Genomic DNA, 19,244 nt, shown 5'->3' with positions numbered 1-19,244 from the left:
CCCAAAAAGCTAGGCTCAGGTTTGGGAATCTCCCTCACACCCTCAACAGTGAAGACCGATGCAAAGAATTCATTTAGTTTCTCCGCAATGGCCTGATCGTCTTTGAGTGCTCCTTTAGCACTCATCTCTCTAACCTGAACAGTCCCAGTTTTTTTTTAATCTCTCCTCGTAGGGAAGCTGTTCCATATCTCTAATAATTTTTGTTGCCCTGCTCTGTACTTTTTCCAATTCTAATTTTATATATATATATAAGATGGGATGGCCACACCTGCACACAGTAATCAAGGTGTGGGAGTACCAGGGATTATAGGATATTTACTGTCTTATTATTTATCCCTTTCCTAATGGTTCCTAACATTCTGTTATCTTTTTTGACAGCTGCTGCAAGTTCAACAGATGTTTTCAGAGAACTATCCACAACAACTCCAAGATCTCTCTGAGTGGCAACATCTAATTTAGATCCCATCATGTTGTATGTATAGTTGGGATTACATTTTCCAGTGTACATTTCTTTGCACTTATCCATACTGAATTTTATCTGCCATTTTGTTGCCCAGTCACCCAGTTTTGTGAGATCCCTTTGTAACTCTTCACGATCAGCTTTGGACTTAACTATGCTTTTTGTATGCTTTGCAAACTTTGCCCCACACTTTTTCCAGATTGCTTTACAAAGTGCAGTGCCACAAGCAGGAAACCGTGAATGATACAGGTTTTTAAAAATCCTATGCTGCCTGACACTGAAAATACAAAATAGTTCTATAAATTTCAATATCCTGATGTTCCCTGAGTCTTCATTTCTCTTTTAATTCCCTAAAAAACAACTATCACACAATATCCCAAAGCAAAATATTCAGGACCAACTGTATGTGTGTGTACGTGTGTGTGTGTGTACGTACATTCACAATCAATTTAGGAAAGTCTCACCCCAAAATGGAAAGAAGTCTCAAATACATCTTAGGGAGAAACTGCACTGAAAAAGTTGAGCTTCCAAAAGGGCGGGGGGAGGGAAGGAATGTTTAAAAAGGACTATTCATCTAAGCAATTTCAAGCCTTTGATAATGTACCCAAAGGCATAATTTCTTAGCAGGAAAACAAAAAGCTGTAGCCCAGAATTCAAAAAATAGAAAACTGAATCCAGTAAGTCAATACACACTCCAATTTTTTGTATTTTTTATTTTGGATCTGTGTGGTCAAAGAGAGAGAGAGAGAGAGAGAGAGAGAGAGACTCTTATCTCTGTAGGGTTGAAATTTTGGTAGCAATAGAACAGAGCTGGTAACACACTAAGAGGCAAAAACTCACAATAAAAGTAAATTTCTTTCTGTTCTCTGACTTTGAATGACCTTGATCATATCAGACATCCTGTGTCAACTGCTCATTACAGAATGAAATTCACCCCATGAAGAGGGCTAGCAAGAATCCTGTGTCTAAGGGTAGCCCACGAGGAATAAGTGTACTTGAAGGCCTCATGCAGCTCCTCTGCAAGGGGTGAATGTTAAACTATTTTCCATACAGATTTGCTCTTCACGTTTTATTTATGTTTCTAACAAATCTGGAGCAAATCCTGTTCAATTTACTCACAGGGGTAACCCCACTGGTCTCTCTGGTATTAGCTGGGCAAATTAGAAGGCAGGATTTGGCCCCTTATTTGGATTGCTGCTGTTCACATCCCTGCCATCTACAAAATAAATCTCTTGTAACCACTAATGGGCTCTTCACCAACCAAAGGCCTAAAACAGATTATTCTCCTCCCTTTGGGGACAGATTAATGGAGATTTTTAAAAGGCATTATTTACTTTCATTTGAACTCTGGGGAAAGAGAGGATCCCTCTCCCGACCTTCCTTAGCAACCTCTCTAAAACCAGTATTTGCTCTCTAGACTCCATTCTGGAAATTTTGCCCTTGACTTCCATGGGAGCAGCAGCAAGAAATGTGTGCAGTGATAATTGTGTCCACCAATTTTAACTTCCCCTAGTTGACATCACAATTAAACATCAATAGACCTAATTCAAGCTCTCCCCATTTTTCAGAGTAGGCAGGTGACGGCAGAATGTACTCCTACTTCCATTCTGGGGACCCATACCCGGGCTACTCCGATGGAGCACCTCACCCCCTCTGAGCACTCCCCAAGTCACCCGGGACCATCGAGAAGTGTGCGAGGGACTGTGGGGAAAGCAGGATGTTCACGCTGAAAAGCGGACACCATGTCTCCAGGTCTAAACCACGGCTCAGCGAGTGGAAGGTTTCATTGAGATCCTGCAGTGTCGACTCTACAGACTGGGAGGCGGGAGGAGGGGTAATAGGCGTGGGATTGCAGCAAGGGTGTTCCGCCTGGCCGTGCACCGCTATATCTAGCCCGAAGCTACACTTTGGCTACACATTTCTACAAAGTGCCCAGTATCTAAACATCTTCGCGGCTAGTGTAACTTCATTGCGAAGTCGCCGTCTTCATGGTTAGCAGCGCGGCGTGTTTTCTGAAGTAGCCGAGACACTCGACGGAGGTTATGCAGACGCATCGGTAGGAAAATCGCTCCCACAGACCGCGAGAAAGAAAAGAGCAAAAGGTGAGCGGTTTTGTCCCCCCAGACAGAAAGAAAAGAGCAAAAACTTGACCGGCACAAGTGTATCACATAGGACCACATTCTCAGCTGGTGTAAGGCACCATAATGCCCCTGGAGTCAGTGGAGAGTTGCAGATTTACAGAGGGTTTGACCCACAGTATCCCAACATTTATTTGACAATGGATTAAACCCTATTTGATACACAGGTAGGTGTTGCCCATAAATATTATTTTCACACTAGTTGTCCTTTGGGGGCCTATTTATGCTCTCTGACGCAAGTGGAAGCTTTTCTATTAAGCTTTTGGGGAAACTATGGGGCTTTTAGGAGGTCACTTACCTTCTTTTTCAATTCTCCTCTCCCTCCCGCCCTCCTCCCCATTCGGGCACAGTTTCCCTAACTTTAATCCAGACTCTGCTCACTTTATTCCCGTGAGTAAAATGACCAGACAGCTGATTTTCCTCTTTAGCTAAATTAGAACTGCTGCCCAAGCCTGCAACTGGCTCTCCCGCAACCAGAAACATACCGGAAGAACCTCAGAAACTGGGAGCTGATCCTGCTACTCTAACTCGTGTGAGTCATTCTTACTTACGCAAGCAGCTGCAAGGGGCCTATTCGGCGGTGACGTTCACCACCGTACAGAGGTGGAAACACAAAGCCTATCGCAGCAACCGAGTGCCACTATTTTGAGGGCTGGAATGGCACTTCAGTAACTGCCCAGGGCTTGTGCTGGCGGTCAGCGCAGGGGTGAATTTTATCGCACGTGAGGAAGGTTACCAGTACCCGAGCCTTTACCATAAACTTTTGAACCCTCTGAACGTAGAGCCCATATTATCTCAAGGGCAGCATCCTTGGCTGATTGTTTGCAGCATTAGGCTCTCCTGACATTCTCTTTGCCTCGAATAGAATTACAGGGTTTGGACACTACGGCTTGTTTATTAACAAAATGTCTATAGTTTGTATTAAATAATACCATTGTAATTGACTTGGAATAACGTATCTAACATAATGGCATTATATACGTCCCCAGGATAAGGGGCACTCCCACCACCATTTTTGAACTGGTATTCGCAGTAACTATAGATAACTATTGAAAAAGCTTTTTTTTTTTTTTTTTTTTTTTGCTTCCACCAGTAACACAATGGGTCAACTGCTCCTTCCTTTACTCACACCAATAGTCCTAGTGAAATCAGTGGGACCACCAGCTTTGCTAAGGCAAGGCAGCAGGATTTGGCCCATTTTGTTTAATTACTTCATCTACATTTTATTGCTGTAAGAATTTGTTAGCCCACTCCCCCCCCCAAAAAAAGCCACTTTATTAAATTCCTGTTTTCACTCATTCTTTCCCCAGAGGTGTTGGATAAAGTTTTAAATGCTTGTTTTCAGGCTATTGATTTTGTTGTTGTTGACAGCCCAGAGGAGACGGTTTCTGAAAATATGTAATATTCACTCTCTGTACATATGAGCCATCCCAGCTCCCCCGTCCCACGTTTACAGTATTAAAAACAAAACCAAACTCACCCAAGTGCCCTGGAGTCCTCCTCCCTAATAAAAACAAATTCAGAAATGTTCAAAAATCATCTTTAGAGACTTCCTGCCCTTGAAGTGTTCCCTGCATTCTTTGCCCACCCCAAACGCTCACTACACTTCTCTGGGTGTCTGGAATGTGCAGAGGCTGCAAAACGCAAGGCCTTCTGAAAACCGAACTGTCTACACGAAGGAGGCTATCTTGGCACAGCTCCATCGCCCTACAACGGCCGGCCTAACCCAGACCCGCAAGGCTGCGGCTGCTACGTAGTGCCCAATTCGCGCACCTGAGCCAGACTCTTGAGCCCATTTTGTGTCTCTGCTGAAATGGCGCTGAGAGGAGCAGGAGTTCTCGTTTCTATCTGCTCAGCGGCATGGGAAGGACGGGAAGAAAGTATCTTCCCCAGACATCAGCGATCTCGCCAGGATTTACTTCGTGGGTGCTGCCCCCAGACCACAATTTAGTAAACTAGGGAATGCTGGGCCATTTCTGAGCCAACAAAAATTCCAGGAACTCCCTTCGACACGCTCTTAATACCCGCTGGGAAGGAGATGTAAACAAGCCCCGATCAAACGTGGTTTTCTGAGGCATCTTCTTAATTTGCTTACCCAACACAGGGGGGTTACTACATTGACTCAAACCTGACTTCCTCGAGAAACGGAGCATGCAATTTCTTTTTAATAATACTCCCCCGCCCCTCACCCTCGCCGCTAGCTTCCCATCACGAGCGAGGCTTGTGTTTGTTTGTGTCTTTGTTTTGACACTTCACAGATATCTTGCTTCTCTACAACGTGACACACTGGGATCAAACCGAAAATAAAACAAGTCCGGGCATCCGCACAAACGCTGGCGGGGCGTGAGAGCTCATCCTTAAACTCCCCCAAGCCACCGAAACGGCGTTTGCTTATTGAACCGCGACTTTAAAAAGTCACCTATCGGGAGCAACTGAAGGGGGTGGGGCGACACACGAAATCAGCCGCGCAGTTAGTTACCCCTGGCTGTAAGTCGCGAGTAAAAGTAGGGCCCGATCTGCGGGGCGGCACAGACAGCAACGGCAGGGCTCCGCGCCTCCTTCAAGGGGCCATGTGACAGCCGCGGACACTGTTTGTCGCTGTAAAGCGACACGGGCCGCTATTCGGGCTTTTCTCCGCGATTGGCTCTCGCCGCTGCGCCGCTTCCTACCTTCTTGCAGGGAGCCGGCTCCGCGGGGCGTGCGTCGCCGCCCCGCCGGCCCGTGGGGACCCTCCCCGCTCCGCCGGAGGCTGGGGGAGAGGGGGGGGGGACGGAGCGCCTCCCCCCAAAAAGGGTCCGATTTAAAAAAAAAAAAAAAAAAAAGCAAACAACACACCAAGCTAGAGAGGAGAGCGAATAATGTCGTAAGAGGCTTTATTTAAACCGCTGGCTGTGATTGGCTGGCTTTCCTGCGGCGTTCGTGCACTTGGTGGAGCAGCCGGCGATGCTCGCCGGAGCGAGGCGCAAGGCTGGCTGCCGCCTGCCGGCCGGGGGGCGGGACCCCCCTCGCTGCCCCCCGGCGGAACTGGAACTCCCCGCTCGGCTCGAGCAAGCGGGGGGCGCGGGGGGAAGGGGGGAGAGAGGAAGAAGAGCAGAACTGTCTGCAAATGAATGGAGCGCGAGGCTGCTCGTGCAATGGCCTGGTCCTGCCTATAGGGGTATCTATATAGCTCAACACTTCGGGGGGGAAAGGCGGGGGGGGGGAGAAAGGGGGGGGGGAGATTTCCCGCTCCTTCTGCCCTGCGTGGACAGTTACTAACCTGAGCCCCGCAGGGTGCGCTCTCCAAACCGCTGCGCGCTGCCAGGAGCGCCCCAGCCAGCATGGGCATGAGGATAAAATGCACCGTCCGATGTAAGCGCCCGAGAAACCTCCCACGCGTCAGGGCTGTTTTGCTCAAGATCATCCAAGGCTTACTGAAGGCTTATCCAAGATCCAGGCCCCTTCGCCTTTCCCTCGTGGTGGTTTTGAGGAAGCGCTGCAGCAGGCGGGCTGAGCCTGGGCACCCCGCTGAGAACAGGTAGGAACCAACCTCAGAGAGGGGTGGGATTGGAAGGTGCCACTCTTGAGACTGAAGGTGAAATTCTGCCCCCCCCCCCCCCACGGAGGTCAATGGCAAAAATTGCCAACCACTTCGGTGGAGCCAGGCAACGCCAGGAGCTGGCTTCACCATAGGAACCTGCTGTGTGCAGAGACAGCCAGTCCTACGGATACTCTTGCTCTTGGGTCATTTCTTGCTGTCCCGACTGATTTCAGGAACTTCTGCTTACGGACTGATGGCACGAGGTGGTCCCATATGCCAGGGCGCGCTCTTTTGGCCCCCTATAATTTTCTTTAGTGTACAGCAGCAGATTTTGTAAACGTTACAATACATGACAGTCAGTAATCGCCCACAAACTATTGCGGCATCGTTGTGGCACCTTGTTTGTTCCAATCAGATACAACAGGCGATTTTTCTAGAGTAATTAAAGTGCACCTACCATCACCATCAAGTATGACAAACTGGAGACAAACGTTCTCGTGAGTAGGCACCAAAAATAGTGTTTTGGAGGGAGAAAATGGCCGATTATACACACACACCACTATTTTGTGACTAGCCAGATAGGAAAGTCAGCATGTTTGCCTTTTCATTGTGATATTTTTAACAGTGAAATCGATTGGCCAGGTTTTATATTTGTTATTGTATAAACATCCAAAACTAAGGTATCAGTGTATCAGATTATCAGTTCATAGAGTTAATTATTAAAATTCATATCTAAAAGATCCTGAGGGGCTCACTCAGGCAAAATTCAAGCACTTCAGTGGGAGTTTTGCCTGAACTGGGACTTCAGAACTGGCCCTCGCAGGGTCTATTTGGCCCTGTACAGTGCAGTTTAGGCATTGTTTATTATGATTTATTGAATACACAATAAGCATAAAGTATTCTGTGGATTATCTGGGCATTATAAAATGTGGAGCAATGTTAAACAGAGGAAGAACACGATTTCTGTAGTCTAATAGGAAGTGCCAAGACCGATATTAGTGGGGACATAAAAACACACTTTTAAAAAATCCAAACCAGAGGCCCCCTTGGTTCTGAGATTTTTTTATATATATATCACAGTGTTTGGAGCAGGAAATAATTCTGTGCTGCTGATGGAATACTGAGCACTGGTTAGGCCAGTGTACAGGGAAGGTTTTGATCAAGAGCAATTATGCAGTGTACATCATTATCTTTAAATATCCATATTTAAACTAGATGTTGGGCCTCCTTACTTCAACCGCAGCGATAATAAGTGCTAAAAAATATATCCTCATCAACATCACCTCTGTGATGAACCTGAAAAGCATAAATACCAAAATATGGGACTGATCCTGAAAATATTTACTGCCTGTAAGTCAATTCACTGAAGCCAGGGTCAGAAACCCTGCTCTGGCCAGCAGTGTTTTGCTCTGTGTTTCTGCGCCCCCAAAGAACTATTTTTATATAATTTCATTTTTTTAAAAACTATTAAAAAGCAAATTAGTGCTAAAAAGTTCACTAAGGTATTCAAAACATGATTGTTTTTCTCTTGGAAGGCCAAGTTATGTTGTGACTGAGCTATAAAACTTGGAATTCCCCCTCCGGCCCTATCATAGCTGTTCTATACAATATAATTATATTAAAATAAATAATAATAAGCCTGGGAGAAGATTAAAGTGAATCGCGAAAAAGAGAAACAATTAAGGGCCCAGACTGTAGGCAGATGCATTCATAGCCCTTGCTGAGGGTACTGGGAGTTGTGTGTGTGTGTGTGTCTGAGGGTAGAATTGGACACATTCATTTGAAAATACAGCAGCTGCACTGATCTTTCCCTTTCCCTCTCGTCTGGATTAGAATTATTCTAATTTAGTTGTTTTATCAGAAAGGGAAAGATCCGGGAGGAAATAAAAAGCGATGAACCGACTGAAAACAAATAACACAGGGCCCAACTCCAACAGGGCTTCGGCTCTAACTCCCTGGAGCAGTGCCAAGGAACTGCTTCTAAAAGCACTTACCGAACCAGATAGATCCCGAAGTTTACAAAATGGCTGATTACATTTTAAAGCAAATCCTGCGTATATGAATGTAAGTGAAAATTAGGCAGAAAGTTACTTATTTTGTATGCACTCATGTAGGATTTGTGCTGAAACTTGGGACATTTGTTTTAATTTGGCACATAAAGTAGTTTGTTGATTTCAAAGCCGTAAAAAATATTATACAATGCTATTAGGAAACCCCTGCATTCTGATTAATCCGCAGCCACCGTGAGATTCTTGAATATCGTAATGGGCCTGAACCCGCCTTTCAAATAAAACTACTGTATTGTTACAGTAAACCTAGAAAATGCATACAGCACGGTAAATGAAACTATTAGTAAAATACAGAGAACATTTTGTGGCATTGGTTAAACCATAGGTTCAGGAGACCAGGAGTTTTTTCCTGGTTATGTCACCTACCTTTTATGCGACCCTGGACAAGTCACAATCGCCCTTTGCCTCAGTTTCTCTGCTCCTACGTCCACGTTCGAGGTTTACCGAATGTGGGGAGGGCTTAATTAATTATATGTTTGTAAAGCGCTCTCAGATAGTTACTTAGCATTCGTCATCCAACAATTGCCATTCACCTGCTTATATTTTATTCGTATTATAGCTCTACCAAAGTTATCCTCTACCATAGTTCTTTTTAGATTTATTAAAATTAGTCAAGCTATTTGCATACAGGCTAAATCCATCCTTTTAGTTACTTTATTCAGAGACTAAGAAAGCCCTTGCGTACTACGTTATCATAAAACCATGACCCATCCATCCGATTTAACACTAATGTATTGCTATATTAGAAAAGAGCAAAGAGAAAATATTTCAATTATCCGTTGTTAAGGGGGGCACATTTTTCCCTTATTTGCATGTTCACCTATCACAGCAAACAAAAAATTATATCACTTTGCTGGTAAGTGGAGGCACTTTAAATAGTAAAATAGGTTGTTTTCTGTTTCGGATATAACCAAAATAGTTTAACTTTGTATAATTGCAGCTTCCAACTAGATCTGTTTTCATCATTATTCCAAATTATTTTTTCAGTGCAGCTTTAGAGAGAGGCAGAAAAATAAAATCCTTAGACCAGTTAATTGGGGTTGCTAAATTGTTTAATGTGAAATGGAAAAAATTATACAGGAAGTAAGGTTTCATCAAAAAGTATAATTCTCTTTTTATCCCTTCCGCTGCAACAAAATATTTTTCCCAGCAGTAAAGAGGTGCAGTAACTAGGTTAATCAAATATAATTCTGTGATCAGCATTTGTTCAGCAATATTGTGGTCATCTCAGATATTCTTTTGTGGTACCTGCTAGTAAATGCGAGCTGCTTGACTGAAACAGCACAAGGTATTCTATGGTGTGGATTTCTGAGAGAAGCGTAGATGGATTTAAGGGGGGTGCAGAAGGAAAAGGGGATAGTTTTGAGGCCATGGGTAGAAAAGGTTGAAAACTGACGATGGAGGGGGGGATCTTATTAGCAGGGTTCTCGGAGCCTTTCTTCTGCTATCTTGTTTGATGCTGATCTGCAGTTTTGTGGCTTGTGTCAGTTCCCGTAAAATAACTCTTTTCTCTTATGATTGGGCCAAATCTATGCAGGACACCCGAGTGCTGTGTCAGTTTCTTGGTTTATAAAGGCTTTTACGATTATTTACTTTATATTAGCATGATAGCTCGATGCATTTTCCAGAACATTAAAATAAACCAGCATTTTTGCAGCCCATTCCCACCCCAATACGGATGAAAAATTCGGACCTGTAAAGAAAGATGCCAGAAGGATCCAGTGGAACTTGCATTGCATTGTAAACGTGCCAGACTTGGAGCCCTTAGTGAGAAGCTGGGCTCAGATAAGGAAACATTACACATTTGTGGACATCCATTTTCAAGATACACTTTTTGCCTGACAGTTAGTGGGATCCTCTCTTTGCCGTGTGCGTACATACCAGGGCTGCTATCACAACTCCTACGCCAATCGCCTTTTGTCTGGTATGAAATAGCACCGTGCTCTATATACACAAGAGCATCTTCTAAAGTCACCCCCTTATCAATGTGTGTACTGCTAATTCGGGTAACTGGGTAGCTCTGAAGTTTCTTGGGACTCCTGGATTTGCTTGCCGCAGCAAGCAAAAACATTTTTTTAATCTGTCAGCTGCTTTTTCTTAGTATTTCTGTAGCCATCCCACCATTTTCTACTATAAACAGAAAAGATTAAGGAACTAAACTTCAGAATTGTACTTCCTTAATCTAATCTCTGTATCTAAACAGAGTTTATCACCGTAGGATCTGGGCACTGATTCCGACCAGCTAGTGTTTCGTTTTTATTAGTCTCGGTTTTTTCCTTTATACAAATCAGTTGTATAGTTGCCCACTGTGCTCCGGAAGCTGTAAAATCAAAGATGAGCATCAGACTGTGCACATCCACTGGAATTAGGGCCTGATTAATTTCATTCCCACTGGAGAAAATCCAAGGTAACTTCGTTGCCTTTTGCGGAATTTTTCACGCCGGTAAAAAATTCACAGCAGCGCTACGGGAGTTACTAGCGAAAATTCAAGGTAGGAATGTGATCAGAATTCTGCCCATTGTCCCTGCAGAGATACCAGGAGTACAAACAAAGCCCAGGACCCTGAAAATTCCTTTTTCACGTGAATAATTTTATGCTCGTGTATAATTCCTTCAATGTGGCTGCTCCCATTTTTGCAGGTTCCAAGCCTTATTCCCTCCCCAGTAAACCAAGGAGTCATTTGACTCAGTATCTGACTCAGGAAGCAGATGCTTTGAATAAGGTAGTTTTGTTTTTACAGTCACTTTCTGAGCATAACACCATTTTAGGTGGGTAGTTTAAAATGTGAAAATCTAAATCTCTGCTACAATTTCGCCACCTTGTAACTTGTTCCTAAATATTCTTGTTCTGGCAAAATAATTTTTAAAGTACTTCAGAGCTTTGTGGTTTTGGTATTTGGTATTATTAATTTAGATCTTGGTAAGATGGGGGGGGGGGAAAGGAAGTGCAATTTTGTAACTTTGAAGCACTGTTTCTATGGGAGAACAACATCACCTTCAGGTCATTCTGTGCACTAGTTCTCCTATCAGAAGGTGAAAAGTAGAGGAACTACACAAGGCCTAAGCAAGGTTTCTGTGGTGCCTAGGCCTCCTGATGGCCTTCTTCCTAGGAGTGGATTTCACCCAGGGGGAAAAAAAAACAGAAAGATACTTTCCAGGTACAGTGAAAGCACACAGGCCTCTCAAAAACCTGAACTACCTCTTGATTTCCAAACATTTGGCCTCTACCTCCTGCTGTTTTTTCTCTCTACTACAACTGATATAAGAGCTGTGTTTTGTCATCAGTACTATCCTCAGCATGTCCCTGATGGCTTGACTCAATCACTATTTCTTCCCTCCTCTGTGAATAGCTACTAGATGGAACAAACTTCTTGCAGCACAAAATTCTCTGATCACATGCCGTTTACAGTGATACATTTCTTGTGAACTCACAAAAAACACCCTCCTTCAGAACAGTCCACAGCAAGTGTCACAAGGCAGCAAGTTACCTACAGGATAGACTGAAGGGGGGTACCGTGAGGTTACTGGGAAGGCTAAAGAGGAACTAGTTCTAGTGATGTGGTGTAGGCTTGATCCAAAGTCCATTGAAGTGAGTGGAAAAATTTCCATTGACTTCAGTGAACTTTAGCTCTGGTCCTCAATTATTAAGATGTGGACAAGTATTTCAGGTTTGGGGACAAACAAGAAGTTATATATAAATATGTAATTTCTTTTTCCACAGGAGATTTTACACACACACACACCCCTATGGAGAAAAAAATCACAAGATTTGGTTACAGCCTGGAGGTGAAGGGAGGGGGCAAGAGAATAAATACTAGTTAATAGGGATGCATTTATTTGATATTACTGAGCCACCAACTCACAGCTTCCACCTCTCCCGTCAAGTGATTTTAAATGTGACACTGGAATGTGTCCTGGATGGAATTAAAACCCTCTGAAAGGAGGTTTGCTGAGGTGTGTGGGGCGGGGAGGGGTAAACAATATAATTCTCTCTGTAATGTTTAAAAAGCTACCCGCAAGATTGTCAAATCCAAACGGAATACTTCCGTGTCTTACGCGGAGGCTTCAGATGTAGGCTTACGACGTGCTGGTACGAGGAGCGGGTGTCTTACCAGCAGGGAGGCATTTCAGAATGTGTAAAAAGGGACGCAGGACACACACATAATGAGGTTTCAGAGTGGTAGCCGTGTTAGTCAGTATCAGCAAAAACACTATAGTGACTAAGTGCTTCGTCGCCCCTGACACAGGCGCTATTTCCCACTCACCTACGAAGCCCAGGCCCCGATCCTGCCATGCCTTGTGCATAGATCGACCCCTGCGCCCATGGGGAGCCCCGTTGGAGTCTATGAATGAAATCCTGGCCGCAATAGAAGTCCTGGCAAAACTCCCATTGTCTGGGGAGCGGGGTCCAAGATTTTCACCGACTAGAGTATGGAGCTCCAGATAGGCGCAGTGATCAGTCCAGACACGCTTACATTGCAAGATCGGCCTCAGCAAACTGAAAACAGCCGTTTTTAATCATTCCTTCTTTTCGGAGTGGGGGCATGGAGTGCGGGCATGTTCACACAGGGGCCCTCTGCCCCCACTCTGTTGTAAAGCAGCCTGCCTCGTGCCCTGCCACAACCCCTACAGGGGCACTCCACCCCTCGGGGAGGCTAACATAAGTTAACACGCAGTCTGGCATCTAAACTTCTGCTGGTTTCCTGCATGGGTATGTGAAGGAAGAACACAAAGATGACCCACATATCCCTGCAGCCCACCAGAGAGGGGCTACTGCGGGGTTGAGGGAGAGGATATTTTTTCCCTTCTATGCTAGGCCCGGATCCAGAACGGTTACTTGCTTGTGCAGAAGTGCAAGGGCGCCCAAGACCCTAACCTGCCCATGGGCGGAGCCGATTGGGTTCCCCTCAAGGACAACCTTACATTATAAAATGCTGGCAAAATGTCAGAATATCTGTTTCCCCATTCAGTGGTTCTTCTGTCAGCTTTTTCGTGCTGTGTTGCCATTGAGCTCAATAGGATCACTGGTGTAAGAAGCAACGGAGTAAGTATGTGGTGGGGGGGGGGAAGGGGTGCCCATACAGCTCTATAGCCAGGGCTTTGGCCTGCGGATACAAAATAAAGGCATTTTTATCGTGTGTCTCTGGGTGGCTGCAGGTATTAGTGATGAGCTGCAATACTTTCCGCCTCTGTGACGTTTGTTCAAACGGATCCCAGGATCTAGTATCAACCTTCCACCGCGCATCGTGCTCCGCACTGCAATCTGCCTTTATTGCCTGGGGCATTTCTTCCTCCTCCCCCCCTTTTCCCCCCACTGGACACACACCACGTTTGTCTGACCGTCTAATTCACGTGATCTCAGATTGACTACCGGCTTTACAAGCATGACTTTTCCACCTTACAGAACAATATGAATATGAAACTACAGTCCAGGAAGTGATACCATTAACCTGCTTAGTGTTGGGTTCTACCCTCATTTTAAACGGAGTGTGGACTGTGAGATTTTCTGGGCTGGAACCTCGCAAAATGGTAATGAGACTCTTGACTGCGTTATAGAGTTGTAACTGAATGTGATAAGTTTATAGCGCTCTACAGGGCAGAATTTGGCACGTACAGTGGAGGTGGATTTCACCTCTAGCGAAAACAGGAAAATCTTACTAGCTTCAGAAGGTACTATTCGTCTTTGCTTTCATGGCGATTACTTACTTGCTGGGATGTTGCTCATGGCGATTACTTGCTGGCATTGTTCTTTGTAGGTTAAGTGGCATGCATAAATACGCTGCTGTGTTAATTTCACCGGGGTGGAATGGACATACATATTCAGGTAAGTCTAGCAGTTTATTATCTGCTTCTATATTTACGAGTTAGAGGGCTCGGATTGTGCAATCATGCTGGGTTATCTAAAATAAAACCGCGTAGACTTCTTCTACGGATGACTCTGTTCATGGAAACTTTTGCTGTAAAGTGAATAAAATCGGCGTTGTTCACATTTTCTGCCTCCACTTCCTGAGTATTGCTCCAAAAATTAGAAATGACTCGAAAATATGGCACTGTAACGGGAAGTGCTTTGACAGCCCTTTCCCGCACAGGTGCTGTCTATTTTGCGCTATCTAAGGTACCGGTCGCGGCTGGTGAAGAATCCAGGATTTTCCTGGGAACATGAGCACCTTTACTAGAAATATCTACTCACACAGTGCCATGCATGCAACATCACTGGTTAGCAGACAACACAACAGTCACATGACAGTACTGTATAATGGAACCACGACTGCCAGCGAAATTTGGGAGCGTCCTCTCCTCCTTGATCTACTTTACCCGGCGAGACCGGGTGTGCAAATGGGAGCCTCCCGGGGGGTGAAATGGTTAAAGACCCGGGGGTGGCCAAGACGGTAGTTTTAGCTGTAGACAGCGGGTGAAGGGGATCAAGAAGAGGGGTTACAGGCAAAGGGGGCGCGGGGGACTGAAGGAGATGGACAGGTGCCTGGGAGGTGCGGATGAGGGGTAATGTAACCGCACAAGCAAGGGAGTCTGGGTGGTTGACTCAGTGGGATGGATGGAGGACAGCAGTCAAGTTATTTTATCTTGCGCCCTTCTGCCCTGGCTTGCCCTCCTCCCCCACCGCTCTGATGGGTGTCTCCAAGAGAGCAGGGCGCTGCCCCTCACCTACCACCCCACCCACTTATTTTCGGTCCACCTCCCCGATCGAAAGAAGTTTTCTCCCCGGAGCTCGCGTGGGTGGCTCTGGCGAGATCAGGAGAGAGATGTTGACCGGCGGAGGTCGCCTTGGGTCCGGATTCGCTGTCAAGTGGCAAAGTAACGGGCAAGGTAGAGGAGACGGCGCCTGAGCCGAGCCACAGGGCGCCCCTCCTTGTAGATCACCCTGAGCAGGAGGAGGGTGAGCACCGTGGAGGGGGACGCGTGGGGGGATGCACGTGTGCGGGGGTGATTGGGCGAGGCGCGGGGGGGGGCGGGGGGACACACACACCGCGGCTGGAAGGAGAGGAGAGCGGGTGTGCAAGCGGCGAAGCAACAGGGCGGAGAAAAGCTGGGAGGGCGCGCAGCGCTAGCGGGGGAGGGGACAGCTCCCGCCAGGGCGCCTGTGACGGGCAGGGATTGCTTTCCAATCCCGGCCGCTGCCGCAGCCCCTGCCGCCTCCCCGCGCAATGGCAGGGCTTCCTCTGGGGGCGGGGGAGCGCGCGTGCAGCGGGCCGGCGGGGCGCGCGAGAGAAGGGAGACCACAGCCAAGTTACTCCTGGCATCGATCCCGGGGCTGGGGGGCTGCAGTGACACCCATGGCTGGCGGGCGGGGGGAGCCCCGCACGCACGTGCCCCTGGAGGATGGGGGCCTGGGACGAAAAAGAAGGCGGTGCAAACTGTCACGCTGGGCGGTGCCAGCAGAACCGCTAGTTAAGGCGGTGGAGTGGTGGTGGTGGGGGGGCGAGCTGGCTAGTTGGCGCCCTGAGGCATGCAGGCGGGGGCTGTAGCTGCAGGCGGCGAGAGGGACCTGCTGGCTAACGCCGCGGCCCAGGGGGACGGGCAGAGGGTGCGGCTGCTGCTGGAAGCCGGAGTGAACCCCAATACGGTTAATGCCTTCGGCAGCACCCCGATTCAGGTACAGGGTCACGGAGCCCAGCTGGAAGGGGACACAGGCACCGGGGAGCGCGAGCTAGAGGGTCTTTGCATTTTACAGCAGCTGTCCAGCGCTGCTGGTTCGAGGGGAGATCGCCCTGTGGGGGGAGAGCCTACTCCAAACATGGAAAAATTAGAGATTGTAAAAAAATCTCTAGTTTCTGTACACCTATTGAGTCGGCCATTAAGGGGAGCGCATGGGAGTCACTTAATAGAGAAACGAATTCTGCTTCTGGCTGGCTAAATAGAGATGTGATGTTTAAAAATTCATTGCCCCTCGTTTAAAAGTATTATTCATCGGTATTATTCATTTTAGGAGTTAAAGTATACATTTTCCACAACACGAATCGAAGTGGGGCGCGTGTAATTATGGGGGACAAGAAGAATAAAGCAAAGTGCTAGCTCATTATGTATGAATATGGATAGAAATCGTCTTAAATTTCTATACCACGGTCCACTTTGCTTTATTGTTCATATCCCACAATTATAGGTGCCCCGTTTCGATTCTTCACCCCTTAATAAGTTCTAGAGGGAGAAAAAACTGAAGGAGTGTTGTGATAAAAGGTTTACATTAAACAGCACTATTTTAGATGTTTTAGCATCAACTTCATTCATTTCAGAACATTAAAAATTTAAAAGTTATATTTAGGAAATGGTACTTTGTTTCTATTACTATTTCAAACAATCTCTTGAGCATATAAAATGCCAGATCACAATACATTTAATCAAGCATAACTGGACTCTGAATGACTGCCATTTTGTTTGACTGTTTATAGGGGGAAGGAATTATATTTGCAAGGAGTAAACATGGCAGAGGGGAAAAAGAAAGGGTTTTGTGGCTAAAGTTCATGTCCACATATGTAGATAACTTAAAAAAAACCACACACAAAGTTATCCACATAGGTGGATGAGTTGTTATTGCTTTTTGTGTGGTTTTTTTTTTTAAAATTATGTCCATATATGTGGATGAGTTTAGAAAAAACTAAAAACCTTTTTTTGCTGCCCTTAAAATGGCTGTCTCTCAGACCAGTTTACATAGATTCTGTCTGTGCTCAATTACATTTGATAAAAATGTTGCAACCGATTTCTATGATGAGTTTTTATTCCTTTTTTCTTCTTTTAAAAAGTGCATCCTTTAACCCACTTTCTATTTATCTTGCCCACAGAGATTGTTGGTTAAAATAAATTGAAATTTGGACACATTTAATATAGTGAAACTTCAAATATATTTTACTAATCATTTAAAGCATATTAAAGTAACTCTACATCTTGTTTGATTGTGCATGTGAAGCGGAATACACATGAACAAATTTTACACACTTAATATTTAAGTATGCTGCAGAATCAATCAAGTATATTAAACCCAGGTCAAGAGTTATTTTGGATTTCCTTTTATGATTTAAAACAAAGACAAAACTTCCCCTCCAGCTCTGCCGCCCTTTCTTTGCGCATTAATTTTCAATGGAAATCTGTCAAATGAAAGTCTTTTCTTCTAGTCAGTTAATTTTTTTATGAATTAGTTTTCTAGTACATTTTCCTAGTTCACTGCACAGAGGAAATTTTTCAAAGAACTGTTCATCTCTCATTCACCACTTGTAAATGAAGGTCATGTCTGCGTAAATTGACTTGATAAATGTGATGGCGAGTTTTATTTTTTATCAAATATAAAAAGGAGTGCAGTCAAAAAACATCGCTACTGAGCGAGGGGGCTTAAGGATGTATTTTGTACATATGCTCTTGATTTGCACTGGGTAAACTCTTTTTAATGTTTACCTTTTTCAGTGTTTAAGATGAAGTTTACAGAATAATATTATCAGAATACATGCTCATTTGAAATATGTATTTATGTAGTTCAAGAGCTATGCACCGTATGCAAGTAGCTAAATATACAAAACCCTAGAAAGCCTGCCCTACTGATGCTAATGGCAGTTCTGTCATGGACATCTACGGGGTCCGGATATCACCCTGAAGATTTACCTCCTTGGAACACAGATGTAATTCCAAAGTCAAGCGACCAGATTCTGGTCTCCATTACGCCGGTGTAAATCCAGAGTAACGCCTAGAGAGCGTAATGCGGCTCAGACTCTGACCTTAACTCAGATAACATTCCCATTAGACCAAACGAGATTCTTGCTAAGAGAGCAAGACCGAACCCTAAATCGATCAAGGCTGACTGACGGCTTCTCCCTCCCAGGTCATGATGATGGGAAACACCCAGGTGGCGGAGCTGCTGCTGCAGAGAGGAGCGGATCCCAACCGGCCGGACCCGCGCACCGGCTCCCTCCCAGTGCACGATGCGGCGCAAGAAGGTTTCCTGGACACCCTTGTGGCGCTGCACCGGGGCGGGGCTCGCTTGGATCTGCGGGACGCATGGGGCCGCCTCCCCATTGACCTAGCTGTCGAGAGCGGGCATCAGCAAGTGGTCAGCTACCTCCGCGCCCAGCCTGCAAGGGGTGCCGCTCCGCCCCAGGCATAGGGCACGGGCGTGTGGCCAGCCGTCTGCGGGGCTAACAGCTCAGCCACAGGGGCCTCATTAAATGCTTGCCCCGCTGAAGTCAATGGAAATTTTTCTGTTAACTTCAGTGGAGCCAGGATTTCACCCCAGGTTTTTCTACGGCATCCGGTGACCCATCCGCCAGGCAGCTGCAGCCTTGTGGTTCTCTCGCTGAGACTGCGCTGCCTGGGATGGACGGTTCACAGGCTGTGGTAGAAAACAGCCGCTCTCCTTGGTTCCAGTCAAACTGTAAAGCGTGTAGAGAGAGAGAACCCACTTCTGGAGGACCAGCTTGATACTCAACTTGCATACAGTCAGATTCCTTTGATAGCGAGCAGGCAAACAGATTATTCTTCCAGTTACAGTAAAGTTGCTCCAAGAGAAGATTTCACGGTAAAAGGGTCGGTAAGGTTGCACTGTATGGAGGAGGCATCCTGCCTGCCTGCAGCCCCCAGCTGGTAGCACTCTTGGGGGCATGCCTGCTTTTTCCTCCAGTGAGTGTGTTGTCTGGGATTTATCCACCTTATAACCGAACGGAATGGGGTACCTTTCCAGAATGCAGGCAGGACCATGAGCTTGATCTAATTCCCTGTTAACAGCAATGGAAAGAATCCCATAGTCGTGTAGGCAGCCTGATTCCATTCCCATTAAACCCTTCACGAAGGCAGCAATAATGCTACATAATTTCCCAGCACAGCTACAATATATTCCTTAAAATGTCACACAAGCAGCATCAGTTGCAAGGGTGCCCATTAGGGCGTGACTCAAAGTGTTTCCCCCGCCTCCCACCCCCTTCAATGGGTTTTGAATCAAGCCCTTCATTTAAAGACGCTAAATAACCTGCATTACAGCTAGAAGCCCTTGACTTTCTAAAATCTAGAGCCGGATCTCTCTCTGAGCAACCATCAGTATTTTCCCTGCTAAAATGCATTATA

The 19,244-nt window shown here is 45.9% G+C and overlaps 1 protein-coding gene across 1 annotated transcript; it reads left to right on the top strand.

Moving 5' to 3' along the window:
• Positions 1-15,651: 15,651 nt before the first annotated feature.
• Positions 15,652-19,243, top strand: LOC311520569 (cyclin-dependent kinase 4 inhibitor B-like; the record flags this gene model as incomplete). Its single annotated transcript, XM_084628126.1, has 2 exons — positions 15,652-15,798; positions 18,010-19,243. 2 exons carry the CDS (start codon positions 15,652-15,654, stop codon positions 18,289-18,291), a joined length of 429 nt encoding a protein of 142 aa, XP_084484252.1. The 3' UTR covers positions 18,292-19,243.
• Between the last annotated feature and the right edge of the window lies 1 nt (position 19,244).

The sequence above is a fragment of the Lepidochelys olivacea genome (assembly GCF_965140295.1).
Source record: "Lepidochelys olivacea isolate rLepOli2 genome assembly, chromosome: 5".
Taxonomy (NCBI): Eukaryota; Metazoa; Chordata; order Testudines; family Cheloniidae; genus Lepidochelys; species Lepidochelys olivacea.
The sequence above is the reverse complement of the archived record's forward strand: the minus strand, read 5'-3'. Positions and strand labels throughout refer to the sequence as shown.